The sequence below is a fragment of the Meles meles genome, chromosome 10 (genome assembly GCF_922984935.1).
Source record: "Meles meles chromosome 10, mMelMel3.1 paternal haplotype, whole genome shotgun sequence".
Lineage (NCBI taxonomy): Eukaryota > Metazoa > Chordata > Mammalia > Carnivora > Mustelidae > Meles > Meles meles.
Genome location: NC_060075.1, coordinates 3,094,444 through 3,118,384, shown reverse-complemented (window position 1 = coordinate 3,118,384; position 23,941 = coordinate 3,094,444). Strand labels below are relative to the sequence as shown.

Sequence of the window (23,941 nt, the reverse complement as noted above, 5' to 3'; positions counted from 1 at the left end):
GTCTCTGGGTTTTCCAAGACTCAGACACTGTGGCCTCCAAAAAATGCTGCTTACAGAAAGATCTGCTTTTATTTTACCCCAAAAAGACTCCGTAGCTAGTCTTTGGAAGCTGTCATTGTGGCAACCACCTGGAGACGAGCACGGCTAGATGCAGCTGGCTGGGGCAGATTTAGAGCAGGGCAAACAGCTGTGGGTAGCAGGAGTGAAGGTTGGAGCCACAGCAGGCTCTGGTCTAGTCTACTAATTGGCTTAAAGACTCTGCAGCACATAAAGCTTAATCTGCACAGAGAGGGCGGGGTCCCAAGCGATGATGACGCGAACAATGGCACCTACTGAGAGTTCCCACACGATAGGGGTCCTTGGTTCTTAAACACGACACCCTGATTATCAGCGGAGCCCAGACGGCATTGAGAAGCACAGTCCCCAAGCTGTAGGGGCCACGCGTCTGCCTTCAGCTCCTGGGGAAGCCGCCATTGGGCCGGTCGGCAGGATGGACGCCGTGCCCGGAATGCCGCACGGTAACGGTCCCCGAGAAGTGAGACCACACTGCCGTCCCCTGGAATGCAGAGCTCATTCTGCCAGCACCACTTTGTGGACCGTAGAGGTCAAGACTTTGAGAGTTCTAGAATGGAGGAGGGCTCGGGTATGGAGTAAAAGAGCAAGATCTGTGGTGCAAACCTTCTATGGCGAGATTCAAGTATTGAGTTATTTAAGAGCAAAAGCACGGGACGGAGCTGCAATCATTGTAAGTCTCATCCCCCGACCCACTCCGTCCTCTGCTTTCTCTGCTATACGGACTAGAAGGCTTAACTCGCCATTTCCCAGCGTCTTCCGTAGCAAGCATTGGTCATGTGCAGCCCTGCGGGCCAGTCCACACGAGCAGAAAGCTCCTGCGGAGGAAGTCTGCCCTCCCGGCTCCTGGGTTCAGGTGCAGGGGACGAAGGCAGAGCTGAGCAGAACTTTGTTCTCCTTTGCGAACCTTCTCTTTCTTCTGGGAGAAGGACGAGGTGCTGGGAGGTGGCGCGGGCAATGAGGAAGCAGGAGGTGGTGCGCGGCGTGCAGGGCACGGTGGGGTTCGGACCGAGCCGCGTCCTCAGAGATCTCGCTGTCACTGCGCTAACCCTAGGCTTCCGTGAGGTCGTCCCAGTTTGGAACCACTGCTCACGAGGCATTCAGTTACCTGCAGCTAGCCACATTCTTGGTTCCCCACGATCATTTTAAAACATTTTATTTATTTATTTATTTGAGAGAGAGCATGAGAGGGGAGAAGGTCAGAGGGAGCAGACTCCCCATGGAGCAGGGAGCCCGATGCGGACTCGATCCCAGGACTCTGGGATCATGACCTGAGCTGAAGGCAGAGGCTTAACCAACGGAGCCACCCAGGTGCCCCCCTCCACGATCATTTTAAAACGACTACAAAATAACACCTAGAGTGGCAGAGGGTAGACTGGCATAGACATTACGGTTTTAAAATTTTATTATGATCTACCGAAGGAGAGCAAAATTTAATATTGCTAAGAGGAGTGGAATCTATGACATTCTCAATATTGTTTTAAATAAACACTTTCATACTAACCGTGAGTTCTCTGTTCCGCTGAAGGTAGTTGTTGCTGGAGGAGGTAATTAATACGAAAGGGACTGTTCGAACCCGGAAGGTACTGAGCTGCTCTCACTATTGAATTTTCTATTAAAGCGTGAGGAAATATGACGCGTAATGTACAGAAACACGCACACGTCCCACCCGCACGGCCAGAAGAGTGTCACGAGGTGGCGCGCTGTGTAGCCAACAAGCACCGGAACCGGACCCCCTCCTCGTCACTCCCCGCCCCCACCACCAGAGCTAACGATCCTGATTTCTGATGCCCTGGACTCCCTTTCCTGTGGCCGAATTGTATAAATGGAATTTCACAGGAAGCAGAACCCTGCGCCTGTCGTCCTTTGCTCAAAATTCTGGGCGATCCGTCCTGGCTGTGGTTTGCGTAAGGCGGTCGGCTCGTCTGCGGTGCCGCGTGGGACCCCATGGTGAAGGGGCCAGTTTACTCGTGGAACTGCCCACGGATAAGGTGATAAAGTGGGGACATTGGTTCAAGAGGGTGTTATGGGGGACTCCGTATCAGAGGCTCAGAACTTCTATGAGTCCTCGGAGAGTCGTGCTGCCTGAGACCCCGTGGGCAGGAAGGACGGAACCACATGTGCGGCAGAACAGCTGCCCTCCGAGGTGGCCGGATCCAGCGTGGGTCGGTCTGGGACGCTTTGCAAGTGGCTGGCGGGTCCCCTCAGCAGATGGTCCTGATGCGGGGTCCGCACCGGTCTCTGTTTGCAGGCTGGCCAGTGGGCAGTGGCGGCAACTGAACGGGGCTCGGTGGGAGGGGTCCGTCCTGTTCTACCACGGCGTCTCCACGCAGCTGTTGGCCTGTGCCGTGCGGGCCAGTGACAGACGCTGACCGTCCCCAGCTGGCTGGGCCATTCTGCCACCAGGATTTCATCCTGCGTGGTTGCCCTCCGGAGCACATTCAAAGGAACTGAAAAAGGGGAGAGACGTTCTCATCGTGTTGTTCCCTGTGGTCCCTCCACACGTTGCTTTCAAAGACCACCTCCTTCCCAGTCTCCCACCTTCCCGGCCGCTAGAGCTCACGAGTCGTCATGTATTCTCACTTCAGGCCGTTTCTCTTTGCACAACGGATGATCAGGGACACCACCCAGAGCTCCGTCTGGTGGGAGGTACCGTCTTTCAAGGCCACCCAGAGTGAGGCCATGAGTGGCAGCTGTCTTTCCTCTGGCTCGGGCCCACGCCAAGTGACGTGTCTGTGTGACCCTCTCCCAGCCTTTCTCACAGCCCTTTGGCGAGTCATGCAGCCGCAGCTCTGAGCTGAGCTGAGGAGCAGGGGCTCACATAGCGATGACAGGGACCGGGCGGTCGAGGGTACCCACTTGTGGAGCTTGCTTATGTCTCCAGCTCTGCTCTGGAGCATTTCCATTTGAGGCTCTTTTGCTGCTGGGGCCCCCCGGTCTTGTGGGTGGGGCTGCGAGATTCGGGTCACAGTGCTTCTATCTTGTTCTATCGCGACTTATCCCGTGTTCGGATGCTCTCCCCGCAGAACAACTGGTGCGCCATGAGCTGCCGTTCCAATGGCATAAGGCTTTGTGCAGGTGGCCTGACTTCTTCTCAGAACGCTAGGAGTTCATACTGCGGCTCCTTCACTGGGGCTCACTACAAAGTCTTCACGGAGTCTCTTCCCATCCCGGGTACATCTACTACCATAAGGCTTGCCGAGTCTCAAGGCCCAAGCCGAAGGGCGACTTTCCCTGCCCCCAGGACCTCTGGTAGATCCCTCTCCTGTGCAGCCTCTTCACGCCACTGGGCGTATGAATCAGAGCCGCGTTCTCAAGTGTGGGACGTGCTGCCTGTGGCATCCAAAATGCCCACCATGGGATTATGCTGCCCTTCCAGGGGTGACCAGTCCCAGATGCGGCACTTCTTCTCTCACTGGGGAAGGAATGTTCTGTCAAATCCCCAAGAACGAGGCCCCTAACGCCTTCCCGGATAGAGCAGCTGCCTGGACGCTCGAAGGGTCTGCGCCCTCCGCTCTGCAGCACGCACGTTACCAAGGACTAGCAAACGGCCATCCGGTCCTCTGAGACTGTGTTAACACAGTGGACCGGTGTGACATTCTGATGGAGGCCAACAACAGCGCTTCTCAGCGCCGGTCTCAGGGCTCTGTCACATTCTGCGGAACGACTGGGTCTCCCAAAGGGAGTTTACTTCCGTGAGTTCTACCTACGTGTACTTACTGGAAGATAAATTTAAACGGACAAGGTTGAGATCTACTTGTGTATGAATCTGTTAACAGTAGTAATTGCTAGTATAGTAATAGAATATAGTATGTACGTCGTACACACTATAGTAATAGTCATGGTAAACCCATTACGTGCTTGCATAAACGGCATGTCTTTAGGAAAAATGAGTATTTTTAAAAAGTTTTTGCGTGGCGTTGTTCAACATTTTTGCAAATCTTTTCAAGACAGCTGGAATTTCCTATCTGTTTCTGCATTCCATCTGTTGTGATACGTTGTTCTGGTTTAAGTTTATGAAGAAAATCTAGCCTCGCAGAAATACATAGCTGAAAAGTGGAGGAGTATTTTAATAGTCTTTTTAGATAATTATGGATATTTTTCTGTGATGGTATATCAAAGCTCAAAATGTGGCAGTTTCTTAAAGGCTTGTTGTGATGCGGAAGGTGAGACCCTATCATGTACTTTGTGTACTTTGTTAGATTAAAGTCTGCTGGTCTGTTTTGCCTTTGGGTTTTATAGCATCGTGCACTGGTCATTGGTTCACTTTGGAACTATGCAGACCTTCCAGAGGTTGACACATTTCACTACATAACGTCAAAAACTCCCATTTGTTAATATCGCCACCGATCTCATCGGAAAGGTCTTTAAATATTGGGAAGCTGTCAAGGTCACAGTAGTGGATATGAGTTTTCCAAAATTCTAATTTTCACTTGAAAACTCACCTTTTATTATGGGCAACAAACTACCAGTGGTTTTGCCTGAAGGGAAGGCTCTCTTCAATCATTCTGAGAAAATATCTGCCAAATACCGAAGACGCCATAATGATCGTTTATTATCTGTCAGTAGTCCTTTCAAGTAAAAATAGTGTTTCATTTTTTTAAAAAGCTATTAGTTCAACTCAATCACGTGCGTCTTTTCCTTAAGACAACTGTCTTCTTTCCGTACACACTGGAAATGCTGTATGCATAGCTTCGATTGGTTCCACCGACTTTTAAAACGATTTGTATTCACAGGTCGAGATTTAATATAATTAATAGTATATAATTTAATATGTTGATATAGTAGAATTGTATTATTACGATTAATGTAATTTAATATGATTAACGCTTCCTTAGGACATTCTTAAGTGAAACTGGTGATTTTTCCTTTTGTTTTCTTCCTGCGAGAGCACGGAGTGAGGAGTCCCCGTGACGACGCAACAACCTCCCTCTGCGGCTTTGACCTGCGCTCGGCTGCCTACAGATGAACTCACCATCGTCTTCCCACCCTCCGTGACAGGGTCAACTCAGTGAAAAAAGTGAGCAGTCTCTTACTGTTACTGTGAAAACAGTTTTGACCTTGAAGACCTGCTGTAAGATTGAGGGGCTCCTCGGGGTTTATGGAGATGCTGTGAAAACTGCTAATCTAGGTGACCCGGGGTCCTTCAGACCGTTTTGACAGAGAGCGGGGGGTTAGGGTCGCCGGGAAGCGAGAACGTCCGTGTCCACCACGGACTGTTTCAAGGGAGCTGCACCTGCTTTGATTCTCCTGTGTGATGGGATGGAAACTAGCTGGGGGCCGGCTTGGCGCCCGCAGACCAGCACTGGACGCCGGGTAGGCCCGTTCGGCTGGATCTGCCCCGGCTGTGTAACTGAGCTAATAATGCTTGTTTGGTCGATCTTCCTCACCGGCCGGGACCTGCTGCCGTGGGAAGGATGAAACAGTGAACTGCACGCGAATGAGACCGGGAGGTGAGACTCTCTGCCTTTCCCCTCAGCCCTGTTGTCCTTTGTTGTCCTGGCTGCTGACTGGGGGCGGAGTTTCGGAGACAGGCTCTTGGCCTTCCCTACTACAACAGCTTCTCCCCCACAGGCCTACCGACCAATGTGGGCTTCTGCCAACTCCCGTGAGTGCACTAATCCCCACTGGGAAAGGTCCCCTGAGCCAGCACACCCGCTCCGATCTGGGCCTGGACCAGGCCTCCACTCGTTGGCTGCCCTCCAACGGCTCCTGCCCCCACAAGACCATAGTGGGACTTCGGATTCTAAAGCTTCAATGTCCAGTCAGACTGTGTCCAACCGTCCTCAAAAGTCCCGGTACTTTCCTACCCTCCAGGCACGGTGACCGGACACTAGAACTGCCCGTTCTCTGGGGGAAGGACTGAGGCGATTTCTCCCGAGTACACCGAGGTCTGTGTTGTAGGGTCATTTACGAGAGGCCCCTGCCTTCTCCTGCCGCTCACGTTCTGGGCCACGAAGTGGTCCCGGTGGGATCCCTGGGCAGATCGTGGCTCTTTCCTTGGCACTATCTACCGGCAGCCTCCCCGTCGGCCCTGCTGGGTTTGCGTGGAGGGCGTCCCTTAACCAGCACTCTTGCCGGCTAGACATCTGTATAGGCTCGATGGTCACTGTGCTGCGTTCACAGTCTCCACAGCTCACGCCGACGGGTCCTTCCTGCCCCACCACTCTGCCCTGGCCATTTGTTGCCGTAATTACGGGAGGAGCACCATGTTATCTCAGAGGCGCAACGTCCATACCCATGTCCTGCTCTTATTGTATAAGATTCCTGTAACAACTTAGCATTTATTCTTTCCTGATGTTCCCTTCTTCAGAATAATTAAGCGTTCTTTAAAAAGTTATCATAATTTGCAAAAACAATGAATACTGTTACGCTGAAAAAATAAATAAAATGGAAAAAAAATTATCATAATTTTCATGTTACGGCATTTCCACTCAAAGTGCCTTAATTGTGCCTACATTAAACAGGAAAAAGAGTAGTTTACTTGGGAGATCATTTTTTCTTTCCGATTTTGTCCTTTGAGCAAATACTTATGGAACCGAGTACATTTTAGGCTCTGTTGGGTGTGATAGGGAAACAACCATAAAGAAACATTGTCTGACCTAAGGAATTTATTACTCAGCCTAATGACTTGCCGATGACTGGACTCTTCAACCAGTTCATGAAGATCATTCAGGAAGACGTGGAATTGGGGCCAGTAATTTGCGCTCAAGCTGAATGGGTGTCGCAGGTGGTTTACTGGTCTCGTGCTGCTCTGAATGGCGACCCTTCATCCTTGCTGCACGTTCTCCCTGACCGAGGCTATGCGTGTTGTCCTCTGCGGAGGGACCAGAGGATGACCCAGAGGTAGTGGTCTCCAAAGGAGGTACCATGCACGCAGGTGTGTATAAGGCAATCAGTGGGGGTTTGGGCTGAAAACAACTTCTACTTGTCCCCCTTTATCCTTTGACAAAGGAAAAGATACACTCTATCACATATAATCTAGGTTACGACTAGCACATTTCTTCTTCTGGTCACAGGGTATGTAGGGAGCTTGAGACACTGAATGAAATGTAAGATCTCCACCAGCACCTCATTCTTCGGCTATTAGGATCTTGTGACTTCTGGTTGTTTTCTACTGTTAAGTCAATTTGATGAGAAAAAACCCTACTTTTTATGTATAAACAGGGGTAAGCAATTGTGTTAAAAGTGTGAGGACCACTGTCTCTTAAGCTGTAGCCTAGGCACGTGCTAGTCATTCGATCCATGATCCATTTCCGTTTTCTTCTTGACAAAACAGCAAGCCTGGATTTTTGTGGCCATTATTAAGAATGTGGAGGAGGTAAGCCTTTATGCCATGCAGAATGGCTTCTGTGGTCATTTTTATCTTCTATCACCTTTGGAAATTTGGTTGGGAATAACACTGAGTTCTATGAATTGTTTTGGTCTTTCCCTTACCATTAAGTGCTCTCTTAGGGCTGCTGGACTGAATTGTAGCCCCCCCCCCCTTCATATGTTGAAATCCTAATTCCCAGTATGACTGTATTTGGAGATAGTCTTTAGAAGGTTAAATTAGGTCATGAGGGTGGGGCCCTTATCCAACAGGACTGTGGCCTTAGAAGAGAAAGATCCCCTCTTCTCTCTCTCTCTCTCTCTCTCTCTCTTTCACCCCCCAACTGTCTGCAAGCCAGAAAGAGAGTCCTCATCAGAACCTGTCCATGCTGACACTCTGATCTCAGACTTCGAATCTCCAGAACCGTGAGCAGGTCAGTTTCTGTTCTGGAAGCCACAGTCTGTGGTGTGTTGTTATAGCAGCCCAAGCTGATGAAGACTAAGGCTTAGCCTTTGTAGTTAACTGTTGTGAAATCTTGATTATTACACAGTAAAACAGGCCCATCAAGAACACAGATTGGGTTACACTCAGGCTCAAATCTCATGTGGTTTTGGGCAACTTCCTTCATCTCCAGGAAACCCATTTCCTCAACTATAAAGTAGGGATAATAGGGGCACATGGGTGGCTCAGTCAGTTAGGTGTCTGACTCTTGATTTCCACTCAGGTCAAGATCGGGTCATGGGATAAAGCCCCACATCAGTCTAGGTGCTGGGCGTGGGATCTGCTCAAGGTTCTCTCTCCCTCTGCTCCTCCCCCTTCCCATGCTCTCTCCTTCTCTGTCTCAAAAAATGAAATAAAAATAAAATAAAGCAGGGATAACAATTCCTTAAAATTTGTTTGAGGTATGATCATACAGGGATGCATATTTGATACCTGGTTTATAATAGAGACTTTATACATGAACAATGATGTTCTGATCATTTTTTGCTCTCATAAAATTGTGGTGGTTTAGATGGGTAGGAAAAATCCTATCCCTCCAATCCTTGCAAGTGGGACAGAATAAGGCTATATTCTGCACTTCCCCATTTTTTCTCACTTTTAAGCTTGGAATTAAGAATCTTCATTTGTAGTTAAACTCCTGCTTGAATCAAATGGATGCATACCTTCCCATTATAAAAAACGTGCAGCCTTCATTTTCCTATACGCCAATCACAAGGCTTAATCTCAAGATGTGGGTAACTATGAAAGACACCAGAACTTGCATCTGGTTGTTGCTAGAATGGGCACAAACCACGTTCTGTAAAGAAGTGTTTCAGTAGATGTCTTGTAATTTATCACCATGTCTACACAACCCCCATATGGTATATCATCTTGGTTGCATCTTCTGTACATATCTTTTGTTGAATGTATTTATTTGTGAGAGCTGCTGTAACAAAGTACCACCCACTGGGCGGCTTAAGAAACAGCAATCCTCCCCCTTTTATTCCACAGTTCTGAGGGCCAGAAGTCCAAGATCAAGGTGTCATCAAGTTTGGCTTCTCCTGAGGCTTCTTTCGTTGGTTCACGAATGACCACCTTTTTGCCGTGTTCCCACATGGTTTCCTTCCGTGTGCACACATTTCTGGTCTCCCTTTGTGTGTCCAAATTTCCCTTTGCTATAAGGACACCAGTCTGACTCACCCTAAGAATTTCAGTTTAAATTCATCTTTTTAAAGATCCTATTTCCATACGCAGTCCTGTTTTGAGGTACTGGTGCTTAACACTTCAACACAGGAAGTTTGAGGGAGAAGGGGACACAATTCAGCCCGCAGGAGGTGAAGCAGGAGATCCTACCCCTCAAAACTGGCCTTCAGAGGTGTTTTATGGCAGGTAGGTGTTCTATAACTCTTGACATTTTTTTCAAGCTAAAATCATGGCCAGGCTCTAAGATAAAGAAACTGAAGTGTTCTGATTTCTCTTTCTGTTTCTGTTAGGTATAAGCCAGAATTTCTCAAAAACTTTGGTTCTCCTTGAGATGCTCCATTGGATTTCTTCTTTGTGAGAGCAATTGGCTGTATTCTTACCTATGCGACACTCCGATTTTTACAAAATGTCCTCCGTCATCCCCGGCTTGGCCCCTTATTTGATGGCTTCTCACTGAACTCTCAGTGCGGACTGCTAGCTTCAGCACACGGTGCCAGTGGGGAATATTCTTGGAACCCATGGTGGCTTTTGAGATCTGTATCTGGAGATCCCCACACCAAGGCCTGCTGCCTATGGGATATGTAACTCACCCATTATTCCAGATCATGGGCTCCGGAAACTGAAGGCAGAATTGTTCAGACCATCTGTTTCAAAGATGAAGATTCATAGTTTACATCTCATCCCAGTGGGTTCTATGGCTTCAAGAAGGTAATGTGCTGTGAATGAGCTCACGTTTTCCCCTTGACTAGAGCCACATAAGGTAGCCCTGTACACAAGCGGCCACCATCAGCTGTATTTAGGGGGTATTTGGTGAAACAGCTCTGAGTATAAACTTGTATTTAATGAAGAATATTCTCATCAATATTTCCTAACAGCATTCTCTCCTCCGGGTCCCAGTGGAGGATTTTCTCTCTTTCCAGGGCATTCTCTTGATGCTCATTGGACTCTGGTAGAAACTGAATCTTGTAACAAAGCATGTTTCTTATCTTCAAATAACTGAAAAGCTTTGACCAAACTTGTGGCCAACCATCTGTGAACGTATACGACTTCATAACACCAATTATATGCACTTTAAAAATGCTTGATTCCATCTCATATTCTTTTCTGTCATATTGTTCTTCTTTTAGTTTATTTTATCTTGCCATATCAGGTCTCCCTTTGTGAAGTGCTTTCTATCATAACTTCTGGGTAGGAATTTTCATCTTTTCCTAATTGCTATGGATGTGTATATGGCCATGTGTGTATGTGGAGGGAAAGAGTTAAAGGCTTCCTCTTTCTTTCGAGTGAGATGGAGTTTTTATAGCGACTTGTATCCCGTATTGCCTTTCAAAGGAAGCAAATCCAATGGGGGGCCCTGGAAGACTGCAGCTTCTCTGTGATTCTGAGGACATGGTTTAAACGTGGTGGTTCCAATACCTCAGCCATTTCTAGGAACAGCAGTAAATGCTCTTTTGCCTTTTCTCCTTAAAGGAAAACTATCCCTTAGGGGAAGCGCCAGGTGTTGTGTAGGAAGGACGCGATCATGTACTAACATCTTCAGGAGAAGAAAAGCCAGTGATACCATCTTAGACCTGTAACTAGGAACATGCATGCTTAAGGTAAGGCCCTGCGGAGAGCTGAGAACCCACTCCAGGTATCCAGACCACCCCTGGAAGGACGTGGGTAGGGGGTAGCTCGAGGAATGTGTCCAGGAGATTCCTTGGTAAACTTGATCCACTCGGGGAGCGCATTTCAGGAAGCAGGGCGAGTACCGGGGACAGCGCCAAGACCCGCGCCCGGGTGGGGGGAGGCAGCAGCACCACGGACAGCACCCGCGGGAGCGAGCGCCGCTCGCTCCGGGCGGAGGGGCGGGGATAGGCGACCTTATCAGCTGATGCCTTACGTAGGCTGGATCCCCACTTTGAGAAGGCAGGTCCGGATGGGCGCGCCAGCGTTCCGCCCCAAAGCCGCGGCCCCAGACGGCGTGGGGCTGGGGCTGGCGGGGTAGCAGGAGGCAGATCCCAGAAAAAAGGTCCCCGCCTGGCTCCCCGGGCACGGGGTTGAGGCTGCCGCCAGCTGCCTGGAGAGAGGGGCGGGCAGGGAGGCAACGCGCAGCCAGAGTACTGCTCTGACGCACCAGCACCCCCTCCGGCACCCACGGGCTCCAGGGGCGCCCAGCTGCCCCCGACTTGGGAGATGCTCAGCTCTGGGTGACCGGACTGCTGTCTGTGCCGACGGAAAAGCCTGGGCATGTGACAGCTTAGGAGGGCCCTGGCTGCGCTGCGAGACACAGCCCCGCACCCTCCTCTCAGCCACACCGTCTCCCGCGTATGCTCACCGGCAGGAGGTTTGTAAACAATCCCCGGAAACCCCGCCGCCAGCCAGAGGTCACAAACACCCCGAGTGGCTCCGGGCGCAGGGGCCACCGACTGCCTTCCTGAACGCCCCTTCTGCACGCACCCCGGGCCGGTCTCGACCCAGCGATGGATTCTCCTGTGAACCTAACCTACTTCTCTCTCTCCACCCCCGCCCCTTCGGAGATCAACCGCAGCAGCCTTGACGCCGATGACCCGCGCCAGGACCCGCCCCTCCTCTCCGTCTTCGGTGTGCTTGTTCTGACCTTGCTGGGCTTTCTGGTGGCTGCGACGTTCTCCTGGAACCTCCTGGTACTGGCGACCATTCTCCGCGTGCGCACCTTCCACCGGGTTCCGCACAACTTAGTGGCGTCCATGGCCATCTCGGACGTGCTCGTGGCGGCTCTGGTCATGCCGCTGAGCCTGGTGCATGAGCTGTCCGGCCGGCGCTGGCAGCTGGGCCGGCGGCTGTGCCAGCTGTGGATCGCGTGCGACGTGCTCTGCTGCACCGCCAGCATCTGGAATGTGACGGCCATCGCGCTGGACCGCTATTGGTCCATCGCGCGCCACCTGGAATACACGCCCCGCGCCCGCAAGCGCATCTCCAACGTTATGATCGTGCTCACCTGGGCGCTCTCCGCTGTGATCTCGCTGGCGCCGCTGCTCTTCGGCTGGGGGGAGACCTACTCGGAGGGCAGCGAGGAGTGCCAGGTGAGCCGCGAGCCCTCCTACACCGTGTTCTCCACCGTGGGCGCCTTCTACCTGCCGCTCTGCGTGGTGCTCTTCGTGTACTGGAAGGTCTACAAGGCCGCCAAGCTCCGCATGGGCTCCAGGAAGACCAACAGCGTCTCACCCTGGCCGGAGGCTGTGGAGGTGGGTGTTACAGAGATCCTTGAAAATACTTCACTTGCATTCGTTCAGGCTTTATCTCCAGCACACGGACTCCAAAGTTTGTAGAAAGTGAGCTTTTTAGTTTTTTGGCGGGGAGGGGAGGGGAGAAAGGGGGAGGACAGATGGTAACATGACTTGGCAGAAAGATTGCTCAACATCAGGCAGAGCAGATTAATGTTTTTGGCCAGTCTGCTTTTTTCTTTGCAAATCAAAGCAACTAATCTTGCAAAAACATAGCATCTCCTGGCTTACCACCTGCTGTTCTGCAGTGTCCTTATCGAGGCGTTCACCCATTTCAGAGCCTGCTTTTGTTACACACTTTCACTGCCTCTGTGTTGCCTTCTGGGTCTGTTTCCAGCCCCATCGGGCTGTTTGTAGGCAGCAGAGGGTCACTTGTTTGCCTTCCCAAACAAGTGACAGGAGGAAATTAAAACTCTAAGGCAGACAATTCCCCAGGTCTTTACAAGTAGCCACCGTAGCTACAGCAACAGTGAAGTGTCCTCTTTCCACCATGCTTTCCTGTTTGGTTGTTAACTCTTACTAACCCAGCCCTGTGACTGCCGATTTGGGAAATGCACGACTGAATCCACGGGGTGGGAAGATTGCTCTCCGCCCACCAGCTCTCACTGCCGAGGTCTTCCCCGGAGCCCAATTCTTGTATTTCAGTTAGATCAGAAGTCTACACAGCCCCAGTTTCTGTGCTTGGCTCTGGAACAACATAAATTCCATTAAGCATATTAAACCCACACTATGTCTGGGCTGAATGATAAAGACATCATCGTTCCCAGGAAGAGCTCCCTCTAGCGAGGGCGATAGACACCTCCGGTGAGTGCAATGATGCGGTGGTGTTTTGGGATCAGTAGCTAATTCCAAGGATAACCAGTCAATCAAGCTCAGAGGGACCAGAGGTGTAGGTAAGGGAGGAGAAAGTGCGTCCTTCTAGAAGAGGGAAAAGGGGGTCAGAGGCTACCTGTTCTTTTATCCAGAACAATGACCTCAAGCAGGGGGTGATTTATCCCCTCCCGGGGCCATTTGGGATGTCTGGAGACACTAAGATTTGGAGGGAAAACACTGTATAAAGCACCAGACAGTCCCCCACAACAAAAAATTATTCAGAGCACAATGAGAACAGTGTCAGATTTGGGAAACCCTGTGCTGTTGGATTTCGGAACTGAACGAGGAGTGCCGATGGGGCACCAACCTGCCCGGGGCTTCCACACGCGTGACGATCCACCCCAGCTCCGGGCCAGGAGCAAGAGCACCGGCCACCTTTAGAGGCCCTCCTCCCACAGACCCTCTTCTGCCAGGGTGCTTACCAGGCCAATGGTTTACAACCAATGCCAGACACAGCGTGACAAGGAAAAGCAGTCACAGTTCCGTCTTGTGGAGTTTACAGCAAAGTGATGCAGCCTTTCACTGCTCTGCCCTGGAGAGAACATTAGCAAAACATGTTGACATTGTTCTGCTTTTATATATATTTTTTGCACCATTTCATTTTCTCTCTCTCTCTCTCTCTCTCTGCCACATAACTTAAGAAAACAGGGCCCTTGGTTTGCAAGACCTTCACATGGTCCAGGGCTCCTCTGTTACTGGGAAGGGTGAATTACAAACCAGGTCTCCCACTTCTTCCCTGGTAGCAGGTGCCAGCGTTTCCATAGAGAGTCCTACCCCCAACTGGCTGTGTTACCTAGGGAAACACAACATTTTTCCTTGCTTCTTTGCCTGCTAAGTTTTCTTCAAATACCTACTGAGAGCCTAACCTCTGTCAGACACTGGGCTGGGAGCGGGCAACACGAGAGATGGGCCCTGCCCTTGACAAAGCGTGATGAAACCACTAGTAACTGTCTGCATACGAAGACAGCGCTGCATTCGCTGCTGACTCGTCTGCCGCAGAGCCGTGCTGGCCAGACACGGTCGCTAATCGTAAATGGCTTTTGGGGAAGCAACGGGAGGGGTAGGTTGACTTCATCAGCCTGAATCTTTATTTTTTTATTTTACTTAAGTCCAATTCATTAACCTAGAGTGTATTATTAGTTTCCGAGGTAGAGTTCAGTGATTCATCAGGTGCACGTAACACCCAGTGCTCATTGCATCACGTGCCCCCCTTCATGCTATCACCCAGTGACCCCATCCCTCTACCTGCCTCTCCTCCAGCAGCCTGCAGTTTGTCCCCTAGAGTTAAGAATCTTTTATGATTTGTCTCTCTCTCTGATTCGTCTTATTTTATCTTTTCCTTCCTTCTGCTATGATCCTTTGCTTTGTTTCTTAAATTCCACATGTGAGTGAAATCGTGTAATTGTCTTTCTCTGATTGACTTATTTTGCCTAACATAATACTCTAGATCCTTCCACATCATTGCAAATGGTAAGATTTAATTTTTTGATAGCTGAGTAATATTCCATTGGGGTTTTTTTTAGATTTCCTTTAAGGTAAATTTTAATTTTTTAATTTTATTTTTTTCAATGTTCCAAGATATTCCCCTGTGGATATATATCACATTTCCTTTATCCATTCATCTGTCAACAGACATCTAGGTTCTTTCCATAGTTTGGCTATTGTGGACATTGCTGCTGTAAACATTGGGGTGCACGTGCCTCTTCGGATCACTATTTTTGTATCCTTCGTATTAAATATCTAGTAGTGCAATTGCTGGGTCGTAGGGAAGCTCCATTTTTAACTTTTTGAGGAACCTCCATGCTGTTTTCCAGAGTGGCTGCATTCCCACCAACAGTGTAGGAGGGCTCCCCTTTCTCCACATCCTCACCGACATCTGTCATTTCCTGACTCGTTAATTTTAGCCATTCTGACTGGTGTGAGGTGATTTCTCGTCGTGGTTTTGATCTGTATTTCCCTGATGCTGAGGGATGTGGAGCATTTTTTCATGTGTCTGTTGGCCATCTGGATGTCTTCTTTGGAGAGCTGTCTGTTCATGTGGTCTGCCCATTATTGACTGGATTTTTTTGTTTTTTGGGTGTTGAGTTCTTTATAGATGTTGGATACTAGCTTTTTATCTGATAAGGACATTTGCAAATATCTTCTCCCATTCTGTAGGTTGTCTTTTAGTTTTGTCGACTGTTTCCTTAGCTGTGCAAAGCTTTTTATTTTGATGAAGTCCCAATAGTTAATCTTTGCTTTTGTTTCTCTTGCCTTTGGAGACGTGTCTGGCAAGAAATTGTGGTGGCCAAGGTCCTAGAGGTTGCTGCCTGTGTTCTCCTCTGGGATTCTGATGGATTCCTGCCTCACATTTGGGTCTTTCATCCATTTTGAGTCTATTTTTGGGTGTGATGTAAGGAAATGGTCCAGTTTCATTCTTCTGCATGTGGCTGTCCAATTTTTTCCAACACCATTTGTTGAAGAAACCGTCTTTTTTTCCGTTGGACATTCTTTCCTGCTTTGTTGAAGATTAGTTGACTATAGAGTAGAGGGTCCATTTCTGGGCTCTCTATTCTGTTCCACTGATCTGTGTGTCTGTTTTCGTGCCGGTACCATGCTGTCTTGATGGTCACACTTTGTAACAGAGCTTGAAGTCTGGAACTGTGATGCCTCCTGTTTTGGTTTTCTTTTATAACATTCTTTTTTTCTACTCAAGTTCTTCTGGTTCCATACAAATTTTAAGATTATTTGTCCCAGCTCTGTGAAAAATGTGGATGGTATTTTGATAGGGATTGTATTGAATGTATAGATTGCTCTGGGTAGCATAGACATTCTAACAATATTTGCTTTTCTAATCCATGAGCATGGAATGTTTTCCCATTTCTTTGTGTCTTCCTCAATTTCTTTCATGAGTACCTTATAGTTTTCTGAGTACAGATTATCTCCCTCTTTGGTTAGGTTTATTCCTAGGTATCTTATAGTTTTGGGTGCAACTGTAAATGGGATCGACTCCTTAATTTCTCTTTTTCTGTCTCATTGTTTGTGTACAGAAATGCATCTGAATTCTATGCACTGATTTTATATCCTGAGACTTTGCTGAATTCCTGTGTGAGTTCTAGCAGATCTGGAGTCTTTTTTGGGTTTTCAACAAGATCATGTCATCGTGAAGAGTGAGAGTTTGACGACTTCTTTCACAATTCGGACACCTTTTATTTCTTTCTGTTGTCTGGTTGCTGAGGCTGGAACTTCCAGGACTATGTTGAACAGCAGTGGTGAGAGTGGACAGCCCTGGTCGTGTTCCTGACCTTAGGGGAAAAGTTGTCAGTTTTTCCCCTGTGGGTTTTCATATATGGCTTTTATGGTATTGAGGTATGTGTCCTCTATCCCTACACTGCAGAGTTTTAATCAAGAAAGAATGCTGCATTTTGTCAAATGCTTTTTCTGCATCTGTTGAGAGGATCATATGGTTCTTGTCCTTTCTTTTATTAAGGTGGTGTATCATGTTGATTGATTCGCAGATGTTGAACCACCCCTGGATCCCAGGAATAAATCCCACTTGGTTGTGGTGAATAATCCTTCTAATGTACAGTTGGATCCTATTAGCTAGTATGTTGGTGAGAATTTTTGCATCCGTGCTCATCAGGGATATTTTTCTGTAATTCTCCTTTTTGGTGGGGTCTTTGTCTAGTTTTGGGATCAAGGTAATGCCGGCCTCACAGAATGAGTTTGGAAGTTTTCCTTCTATTTCTATTTTTTGGACCAGTTCCAGAAGAACAGGTATCAATTCTTCAAATGTCTCGTAGAACTTCCCTTGGGAAGCCGTCTAGCCCTGGACCTCTTCTTTGTTGGGAGACTTTTGATTACTGACTCAATTTCTTTGCTGGTTATGGGTCGTTCAGGTTTTCTATTCCTTCCTGTTTCAGTTTTGGTCATTGATACATTTCTGGGAACTTATGCATTTCTTCCAGCTTGCCTAATCTGTTGGCATATAATTGCTCATAATATTCTCTTATAATCATTTGCATTTCTTTGATGTTGGTTGTGATTTCTCCTCTTTCATTCATAATTTTATTTGTTTGGGTCCTTTCTCTTTTCTTTCTGGTAAGTCTGGCCAGGGGTTAAAAGAAGGGCTTCTGAGGGATGCCTGGGTATCTCAGTTGGTTAAGCAGCAGACTCTTGGTTTTGACTCGGGTCCTGAGTTATGGGATTGAGCCCATACACTCTGGTTATGGGATTGAGCCCGTACACTCTGGTTATGGGATTGAGCCCGTACACTCTGCACCCAGTACAGAGTCTGCTTTGGAGTCTTCCTCCCTCCCTCTCCACTCCTTCCTGCTCATGCTCTCTCTCAAAAAAATAAACTAAATTAAAAAAAAAGAAAGGCCTCTGAAATTGCTCTATACAATGTATTTTATATTTTTATGTTTTAAATTTTCACAGCTGCATTAGATAGCTCCTCCCTTTTCTATCCTTCTACTTGTACGCATCTGTTTTTCCCCATCTGAGGGGACCCCAATGAACTTCACTCCCTGGTACAGATTTGTAGTCCAGGACAACAGAAACTTCTTTCAACACTCTCATGAAGTTTTAAATTCTATAACAATTTTTAGTTTTACTTTCTCTCTGAAGTTTAGGAAAAATCTGAGTTATAACGGTTAACTGAACTGCAGGCCGGTGTTTTAACTGAAAATCTATAGGTTTGACTTCTTACCTGGCACTTCGACTGTGTGACTTTGCTTTTTCTGAGACCCCCCTAAGGACAGTGCATCGAGGAGGTCGGGTGAAGCTGAACAGAGACATACAACACCTAGGTATGCAAGGCAGGTACGTCTGGGGATGTTACAAAATCTTTGAGACTACTTTAGAGTTAGAATTTTGCTTAAGACCTTAACGCGCCAATTAAAGAAGCTGTTAACTGTTTGGTATTTCTCTCTCCTCTTAAATGATTTAATTTATTAATTTTGGCTTGGTCAGAAGTTCCTTATTAAGATTTTAAAAAGCCATTTGTCAAGAAAAGGACAAGAGTTAGGATTACAGGGCAATTTAAAATAGGAAGTCGAAGTTCCTAAAGGAGAAGTTCAAGACCTTGGCTTGGACAAACCATGACACACAAGAAAGAGCCTCCAAGAGCTGTATGAATAATGTCTCAGGATCCCTGACCAGAGGCTAACAAGGCGCCACACAATCACCAGCCCAACACTCACTGAGCTGGAATTTGAGCTAAACAGAGTGACATTCTTTCACAAACCGAGACCCAAAGCAAAGTTCGATTCATTCATCGCTTTCCACAAATTGGTCTTAGGTCTAATAGTCCTCAAACCATTAGCCCTTGGGTCTGACTTGGAATGGATTAGTAGCTTATCAAGACAATGCCTTATAGAACAATCCTTTTTATATTCAACTGAAAGAAAGTCTCTCCAGAAGAAAACATTTAAAAATTACCCAATGAAACAAAGACTTCGCATGTATAGACAAATAACACAAAAGCAAAGCAAGTAGCAGGAGAATAGTACATTAAGGGCATAAAAAATATCCGCTAAATGGTACACCTCCAGGACAAGAGATCTAATGGGCTTATGCAAAGATCTAAGTCAACTACCAAATGGTATACATCTCAATGAAAGGGCTAGTTACTTGATACAGAGACCTAAGCCTGAAGACCTTGAGGGAAGGCACTTTGGGTTACAAGTCCTAGGATAACAAAATGCAGAGAACAAGAAGAGCCAATGAGACTGGCACCCTGGCTGCAGATCCTGAGGGCAACTGGACTTTGGGGCCCAGAAAATACACCCATGGTCCAAGCATCCTGGGAGCATCTTCAAAATGATCTCAGTGGGCACTCTGAGCTGTCTACGGGTGATACAAGCACCGCACAGAATCTGAGATGGAAACACAAGCCAAACCTGCTGCTTACCACAGTAAGAAAAAGCTACGTCTGTCCGGTCCTGTCTCTAGTGTAGGGCAGAATGCCAGCCATCTCTGGGGCCCAGGGACAGCAAGGAGGTCAGGAACTGGAGGGCAGGGAATGGCTATCACCTTAAAGCGGGGTTACTCAGATCAGCACACTGATCTTGATTGGCGATCAGAGGAGCGTTTATTGGGGTGAGTCCTACCCTAACTGGCAGCCACGGATTGGTTGGTTTGCAGGTTTGTATTCGCAGAGCTCTATGGTCCCTGATCAGCCGGAGGTATTTCAACACATGGCCAGGCTCCTTATGACCATAGCTACAGAAGAATCCGTCTTTTCCTAAGAGAGTTGGGAAGTTTGAGGAATTTTCATTCTTCCCCTTGTGCAGCCGTCACTCAATACGTAAGACCATCTAGCGTGAGCATCCTGCCCATCTGTCCGTCCTCTGTTCCGACGATGGTCTGGTCTAACTTGCAAATCACCCAAAACAACACTCCTGAGGTAAGGGTCTTCATCCCTGAGCTTCGTACCCATTACGGATGGTAACCTATCGGTTATCTGTGATATCAATAGGAAAGTGCAGCCAAATGGTAGAGAAAATTAAAGAAACACATTGGATTTATGATTAACCAGTGAATTATTATTTAGCACACAACCATTTTGGAAAGATGAGAAGTCTAACGTGTGAGCCCATGACCCCCAAAGAACGCATGTATGTGGAGAGACTCGGCTAATTGTTTACTTAGAGAAATTTCATATGCGAAGTGATGGGCGTGAGGGGGATATGTGCTATGATGAGCACTGGGTGTTCCGTGCAACCGAGGAGCTGTCGAACACAAAAAATAAATAAATAAATGATAACAGTGTTATAAAGGTAATTAGGAAAAGCCCAATTTGGCTTGAATGTTCACTTTCTTTTACCCTACTACTTCTTTGTCTGTGAGTCTACTAATGAGCATGTTGAGTATTTGGTAGAGTAATTCTTAGAATTCAACTCTCCAGACTCGGTTAGGGCCTGACTGCTCTCACTGATTAGCAAGGAGCCAAGATCTAAGGAATCCCTGAGTCAGAAAGCCACAGGTGAGCCACCAAGAGACACTAGACAACTAGAAACCTGAGACCTCCCAGACAACAAAGATCCTCCTCCTGGCAGAGCCCCTGCTGTCCCAGAAGCACCATTTTCGATCAGTGACCCTCTTTCTTCTGACAAGTTGGTGTTCAATGCCGCACCAAGAGAAGAGTCAGTGCTCATCAACATTTCACACTGCGGTCCTAGAAAATGTGCTTTTCCGAGACACATGGAGTTCTAGGACTCACCTATAAACAATCCCTGACTCCAAGCAAACCATAAAAAGAAAGTAATTAGAAAAAAAATTTAACTTGCATTTAGACCAGAACCCTAAGGGGTTCCCATGGAACACGACAAGAAGTGTTGAAACATGACACTTGAATCTTCATTGGAAGCACACCCTGCTGTACTAATAACTCTGTAAGGAGCATGAGTCTAACGCCTGTGAAGGAACATTCTGCTGGGACACCCTATCGACATGGGAGAAACCAGCCTGAAGACAAACTCAGAAATACAGTACCTGGAACCTGTTTGAGAACACACTTCACTCACCAGGAGAACCGTGACACGGAGGAAAACCCTTGCAGGTGCAATGAATGTATGTTCTATGTGGGAATAGCTCTTCCTCTGTAAGAGCCTGTGATAGGCTGTACCGGAAAAACGTGAGGTTTTATAGTAAAATTGCCAAATAGCCTCTCAGGGCTGCACGGGGCACTTAACCTCTCTTTACAAGGACCATGACTGAAGCCATGGGCTTCCATGAAACTGTCTTATAATACTGGGGCTCCCTTTCCTAAGACTTATTTTTATAGAAACACTCAACTCCTACACTTAAATGTAGGTCATACACCTGGACGAGCAAGCACTGTGGTCCCATCTCTCAGATGAATGATGAGCTGCACCCTGACATGGGTTTGGGCTATAGGACGCGATCTGAGTGCAGGGATGCGCAGAATCTCAAGAGAGGCAGATACTCTGCGTGTCAATCATTAGGAAAGAAGATGGTTCCCCAGAATGGAAACCTTGCAACTTCTTCCATTATGCAACAGGAAACTCCTGCAAATTGAATGTGCAACTTTGGGGGTCTATCTGAGCCTTACAGAAGGTTGGCTTTACGTTGGTAGTTTCTTTGTGGAGCTCATTGTGTCTTGCAACGGAAAGTTGAGTATATAAAGGACTGAACGTGGACTTCTGGAGTCTGTCTGCAGAGGCTAATGACCACAGGGAAGGCAGACATGGAGTCGCGCTGGGAGGGGCTGGTCGGGTCCCAAGAGTGTGCCATATCGCAAAAGCCAGAATATCCGGGTGTGTGTTGCTGAGTTTATTTCTACTTTAACAAAAGTCTAGTTTTAGTGTTCTGCCTTCGTATCAGCTGTGCTGTAGGGAATTAAGGGGTGGATGCGAGGGGGGTCACAACCCTGAGTGGCCAGTGTTACCACCAAAAAAGTGCTGAGGGGGAGGAGAATTTCGGGGGCGGGGGGAGGTTAACGGTCAGGACCAGAATTCTCCTTCAGCTGCCGTCTTTGGAAAATGGGGGGAAGTGGCTTCCCTGATGCCATTTTAGGATTGAGTTTTATTTAAAAATTGGTGGGTTTCCCTGTTTTATGCTGGAACATGAAACTAAATATTGTGTTTGCATTTCCGTAAATGAATTCCCTGCAACGCGCTACCAGATATGTGCCAATAATCTGAGAAAGCTTACTATCGTGCCGTCTCGGGGTGAGACTGGGATGGAGAAAGAGAGACGTTCACTTCTCGTTTTATGTCTTTGTTAAGGGGTGCAGCATGGTGCGCTGCTTGGCCCAATATTGATGATCTTTTCAATTGTGCAAGAATCAGTGTTTCCTTATTCAAGGAAATGACGGGAAGGCTATCGTACAAACTTAATAATTCATATATCAACTAATACCGCTTTAACCACAGTGTTCCTAAGTATGCCTGATATTTTACATGACAGACAAGCCAATATCTTTGACTCCAATTTATGGATGTAGCCATGAACCGGGTAAGTGGTTTAGGTTGACGAGAATGACCTTCTGACTTGGCCCTTTGTCGGAAAGTTTGTGTGCTGCCTGAGAGCGCGCTGTGTAATTCTCCTTTCCAAACGCTCTGGGGTCACAGAATGCTGGTGTTGGGAAGAATAAAATCTAAGATCCATGCGGTCTCACCCACCAGCGAATGCTTGATGGGCCCAGAAAGCCTGCCTGGGTTGGTTAGCTTGCTAGTTTAGTAAATCTACCCACTGTGATTTCTCCGTATTTAGGCTGTCTTTTGGTCAGACATTCCATATTTCAATTCCCCAAAGATGGAAGTAAATGGACTGGATCGGAGGGAAGAGCCCCTTTCCCAGAAATCCCACGTCTCTGGAAAAGGGACTGGAATGTGGAGAGCCCAGTTCTGTGGAAACCTGCCCACCGGGGACCTGGGAGCACCCAACTGGGGAGAACCTAGGAGTCTGGAGTCTGTTTTCCACAGAAGTTGGGGGAAGGAAAGGACACAGAATAAGCCCTGAAGGAGATCGGTGTCGTGGTGAGTGAACTGTCCCTAACAGTCATAGGAAACTGACCCCAGAAGAAACTCTAGAAAATTCCTTCAGGGAGGAGTCACAGGAACACAGAAAGCTGTTAAAATTTCAGGAAATCAGGCTTTTATTGTCCAAGGGGTTGGTAAGGATTGAGCACCCTTTTGATTACTCATGGACCTTTGTCAGTAAATTCTATGTCCCGTGCGACCGATCTATTTCTGTTTTCCTTGCTGAATAGACAGCAACAGGGAATTCATCTTCGCCACATTGATTAGAGATGCTCCCGTTTCCTTCCATCTCTGAGACGGCAGCACGCGCCGGGCCCCAATCCCACGTTTCCACGGCTGCGGGCGGGCTCCCCAGGCTGCCAGTTTCCCACAGCCGACCGTCAAGGACTTTCTCTTCTGGCGGATGGATGGGCAGGACCCGGCATCAGCGTCCGGGTTCAGCTCACACACGCCGGACGGGCACGAGGAGCCCTTCATGGATCTCCTGCTGATCTTTTCCAGGCGAAGACCTCTGCACAGCAGCCCCAGCTGGTGTTCACGGTGCGCCACACCACCGTCACCTTCCAGACAGAAGGGGACACGTGGAGGGAACAGAAGGAGCAGAAAGCTGCCCTGATGGTGGGCATCCTCATCGGGGTGTTCGCGCTCTGCTGGCTGCCCTTCTTCACGGCGGAGCTCGTCGGGCCGCTCTGCTCCTACGACATCCCCGCCGTCTGGAAGAGCATCTTCCTCTGGCTCGGCTACTCCAACTCCTTCTTCAACCCGCTCATCTACACAGCGTTCAACAAGAACTATAACAGCGCCTTCAGGAATTTCTTTTCCAGGCAACACTGAGCGTGAGGCCTGGGGAGGAAGGGGACGAGACCCTCCAACTCCGGCTCCCCGTCCCCGACCCACGGATCCCTTCCACGTGGAAGAGGCACGTGCTCCCGGCTCTCCTGGGTCGTCTTCAGAACTAGCCCTCACTTCCCACTCCTACGTAGGAATGTGGGTCTTCCCAGGCAGTTTGGGTGTCCTTTTTTTTCTTTTACAGTGTTTTAAAAAAATATTTTATTTATTTATCTGACAGAGAGAGATCACAAGTAGGCAGAGAGGCAGGCGGGGCGGGGGGAGGGGGGAAGCAGACTCCCCGCTGAGCAGAGAGCCCGATGCGGGGCTCGATCCCAGGACCCTGGGATCATGACCTGAGCCGATGGCAGAGGCTTAACCCCCTGAGCCACCCAGGCGCCCCGGGTGACCTTCTTGATCTAACTCAATCTGTTGTTGTT

General features: G+C 48.2%; 1 protein-coding gene across 2 annotated transcripts; it reads left to right on the top strand.

Moving 5' to 3' along the window:
* The first annotated feature begins 10,563 nt into the window (after positions 1 to 10,563).
* Positions 10,564 to 23,730, top strand: HTR5A (5-hydroxytryptamine receptor 5A). 2 transcript variants are annotated; one of them, XM_046021079.1, is made up of 3 exons: positions 10,564 to 10,665; positions 11,587 to 12,273; positions 23,175 to 23,730. In XM_046021079.1, the coding sequence occupies exons 1-3, from the start codon at positions 10,657 to 10,659 to the stop codon at positions 23,505 to 23,507; spliced, it is 1,029 nt and encodes a 342-aa protein (XP_045877035.1). In that variant the 5' UTR covers positions 10,564 to 10,656; the 3' UTR covers positions 23,508 to 23,730. The 2 variants fall into 2 exon arrangements, with proteins under 2 accessions (XP_045877035.1, XP_045877034.1); XM_046021078.1 differs by lacking the exon at positions 10,564 to 10,665 and having other exon boundaries at positions 11,002 to 12,273.
* The last annotated feature ends 211 nt before the right edge of the window (positions 23,731 to 23,941 follow it).

What these genes read in the sequence shown, in the direction of transcription:
- HTR5A (XM_046021078.1), top strand. Translation starts at nt 11,530, where the DNA reads ATGGATTCTCCTGTGAACCTAACCTACTTCTCTCTCTCCACCCCCGCC. An exon ending in CCTGGCCGGAGGCTGTGGAG is followed by an intron (nt 12,274 to 23,174) that starts GTGGGTGTTACA and finishes GATCTTTTCCAG; the next exon opens with GCGAAGACCTCTGCACAGCA.